Source organism: Glycine max, chromosome 12, assembly GCF_000004515.6.
Source record: "Glycine max cultivar Williams 82 chromosome 12, Glycine_max_v4.0, whole genome shotgun sequence".
NCBI lineage: Eukaryota > Viridiplantae > Streptophyta > Magnoliopsida > Fabales > Fabaceae > Glycine > Glycine max.
The window spans coordinates 8,508,539-8,527,617 of record NC_038248.2 but is presented as its reverse complement, the minus strand read 5'-3'; the positions used below and the strand labels follow the sequence as shown (position 1 = coordinate 8,527,617).

The 19,079-nt window shown below is 35.7% G+C and overlaps 1 protein-coding gene across 2 annotated transcripts; it reads left to right on the top strand.

Annotated features, from left to right (window-relative positions):
* Positions 1–5,412: 5,412 nt before the first annotated feature.
* LOC100777973 (NEDD8-activating enzyme E1 regulatory subunit AXR1) lies at positions 5,413–19,079 on the top strand. 2 transcript variants are annotated; one of them, XR_005887594.1, is made up of 16 exons: positions 5,436–5,610; positions 6,376–6,548; positions 6,626–6,789; positions 7,029–7,139; positions 7,513–7,592; positions 7,886–8,036; positions 8,115–8,208; positions 8,632–8,720; positions 9,002–9,075; positions 9,178–9,340; positions 9,933–10,018; positions 10,124–10,207; positions 10,305–10,485; positions 18,410–18,587; positions 18,684–18,782; positions 18,861–19,079. XR_005887594.1 is itself a non-coding variant. In XM_003539816.5 (15 exons), the coding sequence occupies exons 1-14, from the start codon at positions 5,573–5,575 to the stop codon at positions 18,765–18,767; spliced, it is 1,572 nt and encodes a 523-aa protein (XP_003539864.1). In that variant the 5' UTR covers positions 5,413–5,572; the 3' UTR covers positions 18,768–18,782; positions 18,861–19,079. The 2 variants fall into 2 exon arrangements, 1 of the variants encoding a protein (XP_003539864.1); XM_003539816.5 differs by lacking the exon at positions 18,410–18,587 and having other exon boundaries at positions 5,413–5,610.

Genomic DNA, 19,079 nt, shown 5'->3' with positions numbered 1-19,079 from the left:
AGGAAGTGATCCTAGGTCGTCTCCCAACGAGCAATGGTCAACCAACGTTCATAATAAATAGTGATAAAACAGTAACGAATTGGGGGGAGAGTTGTTTGTTTTTGTAAATTAAACAGCGAGCAAATTTAATTAGAAAATATCAGAATTAAAACACATTGTTTCTCCTTGATTCACAAGCAAGTCTCTTATCCTAGGTTACGAGAATTTATCCTTTATCAGTTCAACCACTTAATCCAACCCTAAATTAAATTACTAAGCGAAATTTAACATAAGGCTGTCATTATGTGATTAAGCAACACATACACCAATTAATCATGAACGAAACTGATCATTAAGCATGAATGTAAATTAAGCGAAGAGACAATTAATCAAGCACTAAGCATGCATGGATTAATAGCAACAAATACAGAGTAATTGGTGAAGAGGAAAAAATTGATCTGAATTCAATAGTAATAATAAAACCTCAAAGAGAGCTATGCTTGATCCTTAAGAGAAAATAATGCTGGAGGCTTAGTCTTCCATTAATCAGTAGAAAACAAAATTGCAGATTGAAACATAAAACGAAATTACAGATTGAAGCAGAAAACGAATTTTATTGCTACGTGAATAGTAAAACGAATTTCCTAAAATTATTCTTTCTCCCCAAAATGAAAAAGACTCCTTAAAACTAGAACCTTGGTGTTGTTATATAGGTTTTCAGCCCCAAAGATTACAAATCTTTTTTTTTAAGTCCAAACCCAAAAATAAAATCTGGACAAGATAAGATAAGATTTGATAAAATAAAATCTAGATAAGATAAAATCTAGATGAGATAAAATCTGGATAAGATAAGATTTGGTAGAATAAAATTATCTTCTCTCTTTAAGTCCAAGCCCAATTCCGGATTCAAACTCAATTGCTTATAATTCTCCTGAAATTAAATTAAAAACACAAAATTAGTCCAGTAAGCCCAAATGATAAAACTGCATAATTAATTTGACAATTAAGGCTAATCAGTAATTAAAATGGTGACAAAAAAGTTAAGAAATAGGAGAAAATGATGACACATCACAACACCCTAGCCTTTTGACAAAGGTTCAAATTCAAAATCTTTTTGAGCTTTGTAATCTTTTGATAAACCATTGCCAACCTGCAATCACAAAGAAATGGTAAATCCTTTGCTTATAGCTTCAAATTTAAAAGAATAAGCTTGGAGAAAAATAAAAAAGAATTCGAAGAAGCTCACGATTTTTTTAAAATTTAAAGTGAGCAAAAAAACAAAAGAAAAAAGTGAAATAAAAGAAACGTATTGCTGTGGGACAATTTTTATATATATATATATATATATATATATATATATATATATATATATATATATATATAATGCTGATTTCAAAAGAAGCCCGTGCCCCTTTTCCCTTGTATAAATACAAACAAAGGAAAGAAGGGGTAGCATCTGACAAATGATGATCAAAAGCCAGCATCAACTGTGATCTGTTGTCCAAAATCATGTGTCATATACACAACAAATGGCAAAGTCTATTCAATTCCTCACATATATTTATTTTCACAATCCGATCAAAGCAAGACCAACATATCCATTCATCTTCACATCATTCTGATTAGTTTTTGGATAATATGGTATTTAACTTCTCTGATTCTGTTTCTATGTTATGCAACAATATTTTTTGTTTCATTGCGGAGCATGTGTATATATGTTTGATTTATAGTAATTAGTGAACTGTTCCATTATTACCATGAACATTTTTTGGGGGAAGACTAACCTTTTTTCTACAGCTTACCAGGTTCATATAACCAAACCAAATTCTTACAACAACAAGAGATATATTACAAAAAATATTACCTTTCTCGTTTTTGGTAACCAAACCAAATTCTTACGACAATAATTTCAAGAGAGTAAGCAAAAAGAAGAAAGATTCATGGCAAGTTCTTATCTATCAAGGCATAACAATCTCAACATGTGCAGTGAGCTTAAACACATTTAGAATGTCTACACATACATATAGTAATTTCCTTGGTAACATCCTCAAGTTTCCTTTTTCAGACTTGACCACCTTTTAACATTAGCATCAAGAGCTTCTGCTACCCTGTGGAAAAAAAAAGATTTTTTAAGAAAATACTTGAAACAGGAACACAAACTGGAACCCATGAATAGGGGTGAGAATAGGCCAGGTCAGGCCAGGCTTTAAAAGGCCTAAGCCTAGCCTATGATGAATTTTTTAGGCCTGAGCCTGGCCTATAGCCTATCAAAGGCTTTTATTTTGGCTCGGCCTGACCTTTTTAAAAGTCTGGTCTGGCCTGATAGCCTTTTTAAAAGCCTTCTTCACAATAAATATTTAATATTTTATGGAGTATGAACGTAATAGGAAAGTTAAAGAAAAAGGAAAGTTAATCAAAATAATGAGGAATATAAAAAGGCACATGACTCACACCTAAATTGTAATTAAAGTCCTTGATTATAGGAATAGAAGTTATGGAGCAGTAATGTGTAATCAAAGTCTGATAGTTTTAAAAAAATATTAATTGTATCCAAAAAATAATATTATATATTGGTACCCAAAAAATAATATATAAATATATATAGGCTGGCCTATCAGGCTTATAAGGCTTTTTAATAAGTCTAAGCTTGGTCTATTTAATTTAATAGACTTTTAAAAAAGTGAGCCTAACCTTTTAATTAAATATGCCAGTTTAGGCCAAGCTTTATGTAGGCCAAGTTGTAGGCCCCTGTAGGCCGGCCTGACCTATTCCTACCCCTACCCATGAAGCACCACCATAGCAAACCTTACAACATTTCCTATGTGATCATTTGCACGTACTAAAAAAAAGTAGTTACATAATAAGAAAAATAATTCCCAAATTATGTTGCATCAATTATTTTTAAAAATTTTAAGAAAAAAGTTAATTTATTTATTTATACTATTTGTTTACCATCATAAAAAAACAAACTTTCTCTTTTTTTGAAAAAGAGTCTGATTCTATAGAAAAGTATTTAAAATAATATATTGTTTTCTTAAAAAATAAAATAGAATAGAATACTACCTCCTTGTAAAACTGGTGAGGTAGAGCCACCATGATCCCTGCTCTATCTGCAGTGTTGGCTTCACACCGTAAGCACCTCTATGCGTCATTCGCACCAACATCTCCAAAGCATCAGTCACCTACAGCAAAAACAACACATAATCGTAAAAACGCACACCACACGCACCATACTCATACTCACACTCACATGCAAACGCCAAAGTCGTCGCACTCACTGTTTTGTGGCTACTTTCGCCGGACAGTTCCGCCACGAACCCCACTCCACACGAGTCCTTATCCATAGATGGATCGTAAAGCTCGAATAGGACAAAAACGAAACAACCTCTAGAAAGCACCAGCTCTACAGAAACACAATATTAATTTGAAATGAATAAAAAGGGAGAAAGTACCCACCTGGAATGGTGGAGTCAAGGGAAGGAAAAAGCAGACGAAGGATTAAGGTAAATAAAATCCAAAAAGGGAAACAAAACACAAATCCGAGAGAGGAAAAGAAGATTGAGGAAGAGAAAGAGAAGATTAAAGAAGAGAGAGTAACGTGGACAAAATTGAGGAAGAGAAAGAGAAACAGAGAAAGAAGACATGCGATTATTAAGTGAAATTAAATTGGGAGTTGAAATCCGCCAATCAAGAAGTGACACGTGGCGTTGCCAGCAGAAAAAAGGTGCAAAAAAATAAAGGGGCAAAATGACCAAAAAACCAAAAAAAGTGACATGTGTCACAATTCTAAATAGGGGCACAACATCCTTTTCAGGTATTTCTCTTTTATTAGATAGTATATAGATTTGGCATTTCCTATCTCAAAGAATGATATGGAGGTATCTTAAAATTTATAATCCCTCGAGTGCCTGACATATCCAACAAAATAGCAATCAACAATCCTTAAATACAATTTTGGAATAAATAATTAAATTTGTCCCTAAAAATATGAAGCGTCAATAAATTAGTTCCTAAAAGATAAAAAAAAATCAAATTTAGTCCTTGAATGTGTCAAAATGCGACAAACTAGTCTCACATACAATTTAATGACAAATTGATCCTTAAATTTTGTAACTTAATATCCAATTATTCCTAAAATACAACTTAGTGTCAAATTGGTCTTTGAATATTACAATATAATAACAAAATGGTCTTATAAATTTAATGACATAACTAATTTGTTGCAACTTTTGTACATTTAGGAATTAAATTTGTATTTTTTATCTTTCAAAAATTGATTTCTCATCGCATCACACTTTCAAGGATGAATCTGACTATTTATTCTACAATTTTGTTTCATTTGCCTATAACTATAAGGATGCGTCTCAACCGGATATTCCCTATGTGTGTGAGTACCTTATGCCTGGTTTCTTCCCAAAGCATATGTCATGAGGGGTTTCGTTAAGTGGCTTATTAGATAACACGTTAAGCATATACACTACGATCTATAACGCTTCACCCTAAAGGGTCACTAGTAATGAATGTGTAAGAATAATATGGACCCTAGATTGATACTCTTCTTCGATTTTTGATTATTCGGTTTGGTACAATGAAAACTTGTTTTGATCTAGTACACAATGAAAATATATTATAATTTTGTATTAAAAAATGTTAACCGGACAAAAACATGTTTCTGTCAATAATTTTTAAGGAAAATAAATAATAGGGTGTGAGAATAACATGGGCCCTATATAGATACTTCTTCTTTATATATCCAAATCTATAATTCTTGCCCAACAACAAAAAAAGAGAGTGATTCACGACAGGATTTAGGAATCTGAATATCTTATGAATGACAATTGGTTTGTGCACCTAGTAAATTTGCTTGTGCACCCAGTGCTTTTTTTGGTTTTTCAAAATTATCCTACAAATTTACGGATCCGTAATCTGTGTGGACTCATATAGATTGAAAATTCGTATTATGTTTTAAAAATTAATTTAAAATTAATAGCCCATGTAGGATTTAAACATGTGACATTCAGATTATTAACACGACGTTCTAACCATATAAGTTAATAGACCTATTATGTTATAAAATAATTAATGTCATTATATATAATACTAAAATTTCTAATGTATATTTAATGCAGATATAAGTTTACACAGTAAATCTTGTGACAATTAATTTTGGTGTATTAATTTTTTATGTATATTTAATACACATGTAAATTTACATAATAAATAATTCTGGTGCATTAAATATATTAGAACAAAATTAATTGTCACAAAATTTATTATGTAAATGTGTATTAAATATACATTAGGAATTTTAGTGTTATATATAACAATATTAATTGTTTTATAACATAATTGACCTATTAACTTAATTGGTTAGAACTTTTGTGTTAATAAAGAACTTTTTATTTTTAAAAAAATCTGTAATCCTTTCGTAGATACGGAATGATAATCCGTAAGCACAAGCAATTTTCTGGGTGCGCAATACACAGCGTTTGCAGCAAGCAAAGCAAGCTAACAGTACTATAAATAGCGAACGAGTGAAAAAAAAGAGTGAAAAAAAAGAGTGAAGAAAAGAACGCAGAAACTGAAATAAAAAATGGCAGAACCCAAGGTTAAATACGATCGTCAACTCAGGTACTCTCTATCCACTTCCACATTTACCTAATTTTTTGTCCACTTCGCGCTAACCTAACTGTTTTTTCCTTCTAAAAAACCCTAGCGAACTCTATGGCGCGGAAAACTGTTGTTTCGTTATTGATTGTGGTATATGAATTGAGTTCATTCGAGTGTTGTGTTGTTCGTTCACACGGAATCTTTGACTGTTAATTAGCTGAATTGCTATGGCTGAAGGTCCGTTTGGTGTTTTTTTTAACGATGTTAGGGATTTGGTGATTTGATTAAGTGTAGTGAGCCTTGAATGAACTGGAGTGGAGCTTTTCTGGGTATGATGAGATGCAAATTGGAGTTGAGTTGCTTTTTATTTGCAAAATAGAAGAAACTTGTTGATATTACAATGTTGCTTGTTGAGTGAAATGTGCTGATTCTTAACTTGTGCTGCTTTTTTGGTTTTGAATTTTTGTCTTTGCATACATGTGTGTTTTGAATTTGATGTATTCAAGTATGAAATCAAAATCTTAAGGCCATTTGGTTTAAGTTTTGCATAGGAAATAATAGAAACAGAAAATAATAAAAAGTTGTCTTCACTGTTTCTTGTATAAACTTTTATAAACATGACATAAACTGAAAACATGGTGGCATTTTTGTAATTGAAAATGAAAGTAGAAAAGGTTTTTTCAAACCAAACAGTCTCTTCTGCTCTTCCTACTGTTTTTTGTTTTTGGGCAGTCTTGGAGGCATCTCTGATCTCATCCATATTGCAATGTTTATTTGGAAATGCAGAATATGGGGTGAACAAGGACAGGCAGCCCTTGAGAAGTCTAGTATTTGCTTACTTAACTGTGGTCCTACTGGTTCTGAAACACTTAAGAATCTTGTTCTTGGTGGGGTTGGAAGCATCACTGTAGTTGATGGATCTAAAGTTGAAGCGGGAGACCTCGGAAACAATTTTTTGGGTACATGACTTCTTGTTGTACACTGGTTATGTGTTTGTAAATGTCTTTTGGTTCTGATTTTTGTCCCATGTTTGTAGTGGATGAAGCAAGTCTTGGGAAGTCAAAGGCAAAATGTGTATGCTCATTTCTTCAAGAGCTGAATGATGCAGTTAAAGCAAAATTTGTAGAAGAGTCTCCAGAAACATTGATTGAGACAAATCCATCATTCTTTTCTCAATTTACTTTGGTTGTTGCCACTCAGGTATGCTACTATACTCAGACAACTCTTATGAGACAAATGCTTGGAGTTTTTGTATAAAAGTAGATTTTGTGCCTCCGCTCATAATTCTGATTTTTTGTCTATCCTTTTGATAGAAAGAAACCTATCAATTCATCAATTTACAATATATCTAGATTTATTATTCAGTTTTTTTTTAAACATTGTTTTACATATTCTTTTGAAGTTCACTCTCATTGATGGTAATCTTGATAAACTTTCAGCTCATGGAAAATTCAATGATAAAGCTTGACCAAATCTGCAGGGAGGTGAATGTTATGTTGATATTTGCTCGCTCCTATGGCCTTACAGGGTTTGTTCGAATTAGTGTGAAGGTAATTTGGTAAATGGATAATCTTGTATTCATTGTATATTTGATGATGTTACAAGTTCAAGGAATAATTTTATGCCTGAGGAAACGTAATATTAATTTTTGTCACCGACATAATTTTGATATGGTATTTGACATGTCAAATAGAGAGTAAAAGTAAGAAATTGAATGTGGCCATTTGAAAAATGGTATTAAGGAGAGAAGGGAAATAATGGCTGGAATTGCAATAGGTTTACTACCAGGTTGGGTAATTCTTTAACAGTCATATGTATGAACTACAAAGGTGAAAATACCTTCATTAGAAAACATTGGTGTTATTGAATATCACCATGATTTGCATGCTTTGGTTGATTAGTACTTTTTGTTGGCTTTATTAGGAACATGCTGTGATTGAGTCAAAGCCTGAACATTTTTTGGATGATCTCCGGTTAAATAATCCTTGGCCTAAACTCAAGAGGTATAAAGTAGTTTTATCTTCATTTTTTTGGGGTGAATTTCCTTTTATATACTAAGATAAGGGTGAGCCTTGCCCTTGGTGCAATGGTAAAGCTGCTGCCAAGTGACCTGGAGGTCATGGGTTCAAATCTTGGAAGTAGCCTCTTTTCCCCCTTATATACTAAGATCTGGTTTTGCCTTCATCAATTTCACCTGTTGACCTATGTAATTGCTATAAAGCTGAGATCATACACCATAGACATGGTCTTCTCCGGTTTCACTTTAATTTTTCATTGCATGTGTATGCATCCACAGATTTGCAGATGATATTGACTTGAACGTGCAAGATCCTGTGGCTCATAAACACATACCGTATGTTGTCATTCTTGTCAAGATGGCTGATGAGTGGGCCCAAAGCCATGGCGGTAGGCTTCCATTGACCAGAGAAGAAAAAAAGGAGTTCAAGGTTTGTTGTTTAATCATTTAGCCCTTTTATCTACTGCTGTAATAGTTATATGATTAGCTTTGGATGTGAACAATGTAGGAGTTTCTTAAGGCTGGGATGGTGGCACAAGATGAAGATAATTATAAAGAAGCTATTGATTCAGCATTCAAAGTATTTGCTCCCCAAGGAATAAGTAAGTAGATAATTTAAGATTAATTGATTGTAACCTTTTGCCTTTGTCAGTCTTCATTTTGAGAATCACTCTATCCTTTAGTTTTATTGGATAAGGAGCATAATAATGGACTGTTTTCTGAGAGCTTGTAGGGTTAAATTTTATAGGATCCTAGGAGGTGAGAGAATAATAAAATTAAAGAAAACTGTTGAATTTTACTATATTAAGGTTCCAAAAATGTATTTGTTGAGTTTTGCAACGAAGTTACTATAAACTTGTGTGTTGAGAGTTCTTCGTCTCTGAAAAATGACAAACCCATACTTTGCTTGCTATGAAAAAAATTAATTCATCTAGAACTAGAATATAAGTTATTGTGCGAACAGTTACTTCTGCAGTCCAATAAAAAAGATGTTTTATTCTCTAATATGTTATGTACTTTCATAGGTTTGGAGTTGCAACAGATACTAAATGATAGTTCTGCTGAAGTGGACTCTAATTCTTCAGATTTTTGGGTGTTGGTGACAGCTCTTAAGGTTGGTGCTTCTGGCATTGCATAACTGACTTTGCTTCACTTTGATGTGGAAAAAATTTCTTACATATTTAATATTATAATGTTTTCTTATTGGATGGTAATTAGTTAGAACTTGTGTAATTGAAACACTGGACTACTGGAGTAGTAACAGAAGGTTGCTACTTGTTATGTGCTTGTCATATTTTGCTGCTTTGGACCTACTATTATTCATTTCATGTCATTGTTCTTGATTGCTTACCTTTACTTTAGTTGTTTGATGGCACATTTCTCACCCTTTTGCAGGATTTCATTGCAAATGAAGGTGGTGGGGAGGCACCCCTTGAAGGATCTATACCAGACATGACTTCTTCTACTGAGTTAGTAGGCAATTCTTTACATATTTTCAGAGTAATTTTTATTTTCTCTAGAAAATAAAGATTGTTAGTTTATTTATGGGCGATATATTGATGTTCTTGCAGGCAATATGTGAATTTGCAGAATATCTATCACGCTAAAGCTGAGGCTGACTTTCTTGTAATAGAGCGTCTAGTGAGAAGTACTTTGAAGAAGATTGGTAGAGATTCAAATAGCATTTCGAAGTCAATAATTAAAAGCTTCTGTAAAAATGCAAGAAAACTCAAAGTAAGTTTGTGAGCTTACTGATAAAATTCAATATAGGATAAATAGCCAAATTCGTCCTTGAAAGTGAGACGCTGATAAATTAGTTCCTGAAAGATGAAAAATTCAAATTTAATCCTTGAATATGCAAAAATGTGCGACAAATTATCCTGCAGACAATTTAATGACAAATTGGTTCCTAAATTTTGTAACTTAATGTCAAATTGATTCTCAAAAAATATAATTTATTGTCAAATTGATCCTTGAACATTATAACTTAATGATAAATTGGTCTCTCAAATTTAATGATTGGACTAATTTGTCATACTTTTTGCACATTCAGGGACTAAATTTGTATTTTTGATCTTTTAGGAACCTATTTGTCACCGCATCACACTTTTGGGGATGAATTTGGCAATTTACCCTTCAATTTTAGTAGAAAGTTCTCTAGTGGTAGAATATTGTTATTGTTGTGAATGAGTCATGTAAATTGGGTATATTCTAAGCAGATGATTGGGAATGCTTATTTTTCCACCTGTGGCTTCTCTCCTTCCCTTTGTCTAATATTTAGAGCAATTGCATTATTACAGATGCCTTCTGTATCTTTATTTTGTAGGTTTGCAGGTACCGTCTAATTGAAGATGAGTTTAATTCTCCAAACCTACCTGAGTTACAGAAGTACCTCACTGATGAGGATTACAGGTCATGTTCATTTTATAGTTAACGTTTCTGGATGTTTTCATATTAAGAATTAGTCTGTGGGAGAGGATTCGTTTTGCTGAAAAGCTGGTTTCCTGTTTGTGACAGCATTGCTGTGGGGATTTATATTTTGCTTCGTGCTGTTGACCGGTTTGCTGCTAATTACAACAGCTTTCCAGGACAGTTTGACAGGTAATGCTTCACACCATTGAAGTTCTAAATATTTTCCTATTTATAACATGACTCATTATTGTAATTTTTTTTTGCTTATATGGTAATTGTCTTGTAGTGCAATGGATGAAGATATACCTCGATTAAAGAGCACAGCAATTGGCCTACTTAATGACTTGGGATGCAATGGAGCCACTTTGGCTGAGGACCTTATCAATGAGATGTGTCGATTTGGTGCGGCAGAGCTTCATGCTGTTGCTGCTTTGGTTGGAGGAATTGCATCGCAAGAAGTGATCAAGGTTTGAAATTCTAGCCTGTGTTTTTAATAGGAAAATTTTACAGCCTCTTGTCTTGGTTTAGTTACTTCTTTTTCATCAGCTCAAGCCATGGAAGTTAACTTAACATAACAGACTCAATACAAATTACCCTGCTTAAAAAGAAGTCAACTAAACTTGGTCTTTGTTTTATTTTCTCATCTTTTGCAATGATCCCTGGTTGCTCCTAAGGCATAGAGAGGGCGGGGGAGGTATTGCTTACTAACCAGTAACCGGCTTGGAATGGTGTATGTGAATGTGGCTATGCATGCTATTGAAAAAAAAAAAATAGGGAAAATGGGGGTGTAGAAGCAGGGAGCCAATGTAAAAGGGCTTTAAATTGAAGCATAAATTACATTTATCCCAGACCCGTGTTTATACTGTAGGGTAGATCACACATTGGTATGATCAAGGAAAGTTTTGCCCAATAGTTTCTCTGAGATAAATGTGTGATCAGATTAGGATATTCCCTCCACTATAAATTATGTTCTGCACAATGGGATTCGAAGCCAGCTTTATTAATGGAGATCATGTCAATAACACGAGTGTAAAGCAGCTATATGGAAATACATATGTTGCTTCTTAAATCATAATCAGGGAAGTCCACAATCTGATTAGCATAATCTGCTACTTGATGTGAAATGATCAATGGAATAAGGTACACACCTTGGTGAGGTTCCAATTATGGGCACAAAACAGTAAGCTGATATTGACATAAGCTAGATCTGACTGAAATAGCTATAGCTAGCGTTTCTCGTACTACTACTTGGCCATACAAGTATATATAAATCTGATGCTATACCAAGTCTTGTATCTTCGTCTATAATGGAGATTTTGTTTTTTCTAATGAAAATAACACGACTACTATTATTCCCATATTCTGAATACAATATAATTGAAGTAATATTTTGATTTGCATGCAGTAGAATTTAATTTCTGATGTGCACATGTGTGCTGCAACGTAACTAATTTTTGTATTAAAGGAACTGGCTGAAAGATTGTTGTTAAGACAGACACCATGCATTTACAGCTTCAATATTTCCGGTGTTAAGTTCCAATAATCAGAGTTATATAAGGGTCCTTCATTTTGGCCATGCTTTGCAGATTTTTGTCGGAATTGCATTAGATAAGTCCATATATATAGGATATGGATAATGGGGTGACAAATGGATATATTGGATCAATCCTGTTACATTTAGAGAGAGATAGAGAACTGATAGAAATCATAATTGTGTTTTCATTATTGATTTGATGATTACAACAAAGGTCTATATATAGAGCAGAGTTCACAATGAGGCCTAACTCTGACTCTAACAATTACTAACCGATTCTGTTAGTAACTAACAGAATCACAGCATACTAACTAACTAAGAAGAGACAGCTAATAGTAACCACAAACAGTTTTTACAACTAACTGAAAACTAACTGAATTTAAGACTTCTCTCTAACACTCCCCCCACAAGCTCAGCAGTACTAAGTACTCTGAGTTTGGAGCGGAAGTTGTAGAACAAATGCTTGCTGAGTGATTTGGTAAGTATGTCAGCAACTTGGAGTTGTGCAGGAATGTAGGAAACAACCAAAGACTTGTTCAGAACCTTTTCCCTCACAAAAAAAATGTCTAATTCCATGTGTTTCGTTCTGGAGTGAAGCACAGGGTTGTGACTAATAGCAACAGCACTTTGGTTGTCACAATAGATAATTGGAGGAGGGATGGGAACTTTGAGCTCATGGAGAAGAGACTGGAGCCATAGAACTTCAGATGCAGCATGTGCTAGGCTCCTGTATTCGGCCTCTGCACTAGATTTAGCAACCAGAGTTTGCTTTTTAGACCACCAGGACACAAGATTAGGACCAAAAAAGATACAAGCACCTGAAGTAGACCTCCTATCATCAATATCAGAGGCCCAATCTGCATCACAGAAAGCATTAATGCTGAGAGGGGCACTGGTGGTGGCAGGCAGAAGGGTGAGACCATGATCAATGGAGCCCTTTAAGTATCTTAAGATCCTTTTGACTGCACTCCAATGAGAGACCAGTGGCTGAGCGAAAAACTGACACACCTTGCTGACTGAGTATCCAAGTTCACGTCTGGTAATTGTAGCATACTGCAGGGCTCCTACAATGCTTTTGTACAGAGTGGGGTTGTCAAAGGGGTCAGCACCAGTTTTGGACAACTTAAGATTTGCAGGTAAAGGAGTGGAAATCCCTTTGCAGTCTTCCATGCCTGCTCTGTGAAGTATATCTCTAATGTATTTTGCTTGAGATAAATGAAGAGCACCAGATGGAGTAAGCTTGCATTCTATGCCCAGAAAGTACTCAAGAGTGCCAAGCTGCTTAAGAGAAAAGGTAGCATTCAACTTGTTCACAATGAGGTTAATAGCAGTGTTGGAGGAACCCGTGATGATTATATCATCTACATAAATGAGAATAAGCAGGCAGCAGCCATGTTTGTTGAATATGAGAAGAGAGGGATCACACTTGGATTGTTGAAAACCAAAGGAGATGAGAGTATTTGTCAAACTCTCATACCAAGCCCTTGGGGCTTGTTTTAAACCATATATTGCCTTGTGAAGTTTGCATACAAGAGTGGATTCCCCCTGAATAAAGCCTTGAGGCTGTTGCATGTAGACATCTTCATGGAGTTGCCCATTAAGAAAGGCATTGTTGACATCAAGTTGAATAAGGGGCCATTTGGAAGTAAGAGCAATGGTGAGGACAGTTCTCACTGTGATTGGTTTCACCACTGGAGAGTAGGTGTCACTGTAATCTTGACCATATTTCTGGTTGAATCCTTTGGCAACCAAGCGTGCTTTATATTTGTTTATGGTACCATCCGGGTTCTCTTTGATCCTGAAAATCCATTTGCACCCGATGGCTCTTTTATGAGGAGGAAGAGGTACCAAGCTCCATGTTTTGTTAGCTTGAAGAGCTTGATACTCTTGTTGCATAGCTTCAGTCCAGTGGATAGATGAAAGAGCTTGCTGCACAGTGGTTGGTTCAGTGGTTGTTAGATTGATTGTGGAAAAGAGAGGAGGTTTGAGATGGCCAGTTTTGGATCTTGTAAGCATATGATGGGTGTTGGTTGTAGGTGAAGGAGAGGAAGTGGGAGTGGAGTTAGGATCAATGGTGGAGGAAGCTGTGGAGGGTAAGGTTGGAGTTGGAGAGGCAGAGGCACTGATGTATGGTGAAGATGTGTGGCTGGGAAAGGTAGTTGGTGTGTGAGGAGTAGGTGTGTGAGGAGTAGGTTGGTTGTTTGGTGTGAGATTGTTTGGTGTGTGAGGAGTTTGGGGGAATATGGTTGACAACTCCAAGGGGAGCTGCTGATGGGACGGTTTGGTTAGGAGAGCAGGTGGTAGGTGGAGTGATTTGATAAGGGAAGTGCTTCTCATTAAACAACACATCCTTGGAGATATAGATGCGGCCAGACTTATTGTCAAGACACTTGTAACCCCTGTGAGAAGTAGAATAGCCCAGAAAGATGCATTCTTTTGACCTGTATTGGAACTTAGGATTGTTGTAAGGGGTTAGAAGAGGATAACAAGCACAACCAAAGGCTCTGAGGAAGTTATAATCAGGAACATTATTGAATAGAACTTTGAGGGGAATGCAATGATTATGAGATGCAGGGAGTCTGTTTATGATGTACACAGCAGTATGAAAAGCATGGTCCCAGTAATGATAAGGGAGAGAGGAGTGGGAGAGTAAGGAGAGGCCCATCTCCACAATGTGCCTATGCTTTCTTTCGACCACACCATTCTGATGGTGGGTGTGAGGGCAGATAATGCGATGAATGATTCCTAACTGGCTGAGATATGATGTAAAACTTATGAATTCACCCCCCCAGTCAGATTGAATGGCTTTTATCTTAGTGTTAAGCTGTAATTCAGCTAATGCTTTGAATTGTTTGAAAATAGTAAGTGTTTCTGATTTGTCATGAAGAAAATAGACCCAAATATATTTGCTAAAAGCATCAATGAATGAGATGTAGTATTTGTAGCCCATAGAGGACTGCATGGGGGCTGGACCCCATAAATCGCAATAAATTAACTCAAGAGGAGAATTATAAGTGCTTTGAGACAGTTGGGAAGGCAATCTGTGTGACTTGCCCAGACAACAAGAGATACAAAAATCAGTTTTGTTTTTATTGAATGTAGGCATATTACATGATTTCAAGACATTATTCATAGTGTCTAGATTTGTATGGCCTAGCCTGGGATGCCATTGAAAATACAAGTCATTGTGACTAGTTACAATAGAATGAACAGAATGGTGTCTAGAAGAAAGACTAGAAGTAGTTGATGACTGAGAGTGAATGGGATAAAGTCCAGCCTTGTCCAATTTTCCTTGAAGCAAGATGTGATCATTGTCCTGAGATTTCATGACAAAGTGAGATGGATGAAATTGAATGTATGCATTATTATCAGATGCAAATTTTGAAACACTGATCAGATTTTTGTTGATGCTAGGAACATGCAAAACATTATTTAAATGCAATGTATGATGAGGATGAGAAGGTGAAGGAAAAGCATAAGAGGAAATTCCAGTGACACGCAAACCTTGACCATTGCCAAGGAATATGTGCTCAAGGTGAGAAGGAGGAGGAGCAGAGCCTGGAGGAGGTTGCATGAGAGTAACATGCTGAGTAGCAGCTGTGTCAAGATTGTTGTTCATGGTAGGGTGCATGGCATAACCAGTGAAATTGGTCTGAGGTGCATATCCAGTGAAGTTGGCCTGAGGTGCTGCTTGCTGCCACTGAGGGTTACTTTGAGCCCAATTGTTGTTATTTGGTGTAGTGTTCCTTACATACTGATAAGGGTTGCCATGAACATAAGGTTGATTACTTCCATAAGCAGCATTAAACCTGTGATAACAGTAGGAAACATCATGGCCTGTGCGATGACAGACTTGACACTGAACAGTGGAACGACCCCCACGACCACCACGATTGCCACGGCCATTTCTTCCTCCACGGCCTCTAGATTGATTGTTGTTCTTGAAATTGTTGTTTTGAGAGTCGTAATTGCCTGAATTTGAGTTCCCAGTTGTCCAATTGGCTTGAGGAGCAATCTGGGTTTCTGTCGCAGAATTAGGGTTCACAGAATTGGGGGTTTTTGAATTTGGCTGAGATTGAGTAAAATTGAGGGATGCAGCTTCTTCAGTGATACGCGCCTTGTCCAATCGCTGCTCATGAGCCAGAAGAAGGGCCCTCATTTCCTCTAAATCGAACCATTCGATCTTTGAGTTGATTAGGGTTACGAGACTTTCAAATTCATTAGGAAGACCTTCAAGAATCACATCAAGTTGATCTTGAAGGGAAACAGACTCACCAATTGATGTCAACGAATCTGAAATGTGTTTGATTTTTGCCAAGAATTCAGAGATTGAAGATGATCCTTTCTTCGTGGTGCGTAGCTGAGTTCGCAATTGTCGCGCCTGAACCTTGGTTTTCGATTGAAAGGATTGATGGATATTTTCCCAGAGTTGGAATGTGTGCTTGCAACCAATGACAGAAGGAAGAATGGCAGGGGAAAGAGATGATTGCAGCCATGCTAAGAGGAGCTGGTCCTGTAATTCCCAGTTGCTGAAAGCTGGGTTTTCAATATTGGCAAGGCGATCGTGTTCCGAAGCGTATTGAGGAGGTATCTCAGGAGTGACACAGAAACGATGAAGGCGATGAGCCCTTAGGACTGGTTCAATCTGTTGCAGCCATACAAGATAGTTTGTTGCATCTAATTTGACAGAAATCTTGTAGTTGAAAGAAGATAGAGGTGTGATTGTTGAGTTGGGTGTCGCCAAGATTGGTGGTGTACGAGGTGTGAGGTTGGGAATCCATTGAAGAAGGAAAGAGGAAAGAGGAAAGAGGAAAGAAATGGAGGATCTTGCCACGCTTGTGGAAGAATCAGAAGGCTCTTGATACCATGTTACATTTAGAGAGAGATAGAGAACTGATAGAAATCATAATTGTGTTTTCATTATTGATTTGATGATTACAACAAAGGTCTATATATAGAGTAGAGTTCACAATGAGGCCTAACTCTGACTCTAACAATTACTAACTGATTCTGTTAGTAACTAACAGAATCACAGCATACTAACTAACTAAGAAGAGACAGCTAATAGTAACCACAAACAGTTTTTACAACTAACTGAAAACTAACTGAATTTAAGACTTCTCTCTAACAAATCCTAATCCATATCCTTATGGATCGGATCAAAATAATCCATAAAAATTATTTAATGGAGGAATATCCATCCAATCCATACACAAAATTAAATGATTTAAAACTTAATTATTTTTAGTTTAAAAATAATATATTTTAAAACATTCACAATAATTTCTAAAATAATAATAGCTCCAACCAACGTCTATCGAGGTTGTTTTCGATTGACCTCGATCGAGGCTAATTTTTGGTAGACATCAGTTGAGATTATTTTTTGGTCGACATCGGTTGTTTTCTAGTTGACATTGGCCATGTTTTTTTTGGCAATGTGGGCTAAGAATATTTTTTGGTCAATGTTAACTAGGTTTTTTGGTTAATGTCGGTCAATGATTGTTTTTGGCTGACATCGGTTAGGGTTTTTTTTAGTCCATGTCAGTTGGGACTATTTTTTAGATGATGTCAATCTTTAGCTAGGTTTTTATTGGCCACGTCAGTCAATGATGTTTTTTTGCCGACATCAGTCACTTTTTTTGTTGATGTAGATTAGTTTTTTTTGCTGACATTGTTCGTGACTATTTTTTTGTTGGTGTTGACTAGGATTTTTTTAGTCAACACTAGTCGGGGCGATTTTTTGATTGATGCCGGTTAGGGTTTTTCTTAGTCAATGTCAATTGAGGCTATTTGTCGATGTCGACTAGGATTTTTTGGTTGACGTTGACAAGGGTTTATAGGTCGACTTTGGCTTGGGTTTTGGCCAACATTGGCTAGGTTTTTCCATTGATAGTCAACTGAACAATTTTTTGACTGACATTGGCTAGGTTTTTTTGGATGACATTGGCCGGTAATATTTTTTTTCCGACATCAACCTAAAAATAGCATCAGCCAACTTGACTGAAAAAACCAAGCTGATATTAGCAAGAAAAAAGTTGTGGCTGATGTCGACGAAAAATCCTAGCTAATGTTGGCCAAAAAATAGCTCCAGCTAACACTAACCAAAAATACCCTAATCGACATTAGCCAAAAAATAGGCTCAGTAGACACCGATAAAAAAAATCCTAGTTGATGTTGCTCGATAAAGTCTCGACTGATGTTGACCTAAAAACATTATTAATCGACGTCGTCCAAAACTACCCTAGTTGGCGTTGGCCAAAAAATAGCCATGACCAAAATCGGCCGAAAATATCATAGTCAACATCGTCCAAAAAATAGCATCGGCTTATGTTGGCTGAAAACATCATCATTCAACGTAGGCTGAAATTTTCTTGGATGACATTGGCCAAAATAGTCCCAACCAAAGTCGATCGAAAAAACCCTAGTTGGCATCATCCGAAAAATAACATCAACCGCCGGTTGCTGAAAAACATTATCAACTGACATTAGCGGGAAAAACTTTGGATGACATCGTTTGAAAAGTAGCACCAACCAACATTGGCTGCTAAACATCATCAGTCGATGACGACCAGAAAAAATCATGGTCGACGTTAGTTGAAAAATTACCCACAAATTATTTTATTATTAAGTTGGATCAATTTTGATCCATTAAGTATTATTAGAGGATCCATTGGATTTTAAAAATAGCGGATGGATCATTTATCCATACATAAAATTAAATGGATGATTTGGATCCATCCATTTGTTTATTTTTTTGTAATGTATGAATTGGATGGATTTATTGTGAATGGATGGTGGATAAATGAATTCATTTGCCACTGCTTTCTGTTACTCTTAACTTATGCACCCCATAACAGATATAATCACCCTAATGTGGTCTGGAATCAGCATGGAACATTGGCCCGGAAGCATTTATAGTAATCCGTGTTAAGGAACTTAAGGGTTTTTGCGACTTATAATCGCCCTAATGCATGGCCCATGCATTCAAAATGAGGCTCTTGTTCTCTATATGATAATGGAATTTTGTAGTTTCAGGTAGTGATACTGCTTGCTAAATTGTCTTGAATGAATTCATTGTTTCTGTCCTATTTAATGATGAAGTAGTTGAGCTATTACTTATGTTCCTCGCAGCTCATAACAAGGCAATTTGTACCTATGTCCGGAACATTCATATTCAACGGCATTGACCACAAGTCACAGCTTTTGTCACTGTAACTGCTTTGTACCATGGTAATACTTGTTAAACTCGCTGGTTTTATCTGTGGTATAATTTTTATTCTAACATAATTTTTAATGGTTCTGATATAGATTCAAGGGATTGATGGGCAATCGTCTATTATGGCTTCCTTTATTCTTATGCAAACTGCCGAGGCATTTTTGCTCGCTTGGTGGACAAAAGTGGATTCTTGTTTTATACGCAAATTTTGTAACTACGGATATGAATGTAAGGCAAACAACATCAAGAGGAAAGGAGATATTTATTTGCAAAATTGAAGAGTCCATCTAATTAGATGAATTGTACGTTTA

Excerpts from the sequence above, each read along its gene's own strand:
- LOC100777973 (XM_003539816.5), top strand. The coding sequence starts at position 5,573 with ATGGCAGAACCCAAGGTTAAATACGATCGTCAACTCAG. Across the intron at positions 6,790-7,028 it reads CTTTGGTTGTTGCCACTCAG|CTCATGGAAAATTCAATGAT; the intron begins GTATGCTACTAT and ends ATAAACTTTCAG. Across the intron at positions 10,486-18,683 it reads CATCGCAAGAAGTGATCAAG|CTCATAACAAGGCAATTTGT; the intron begins GTTTGAAATTCT and ends TGTTCCTCGCAG.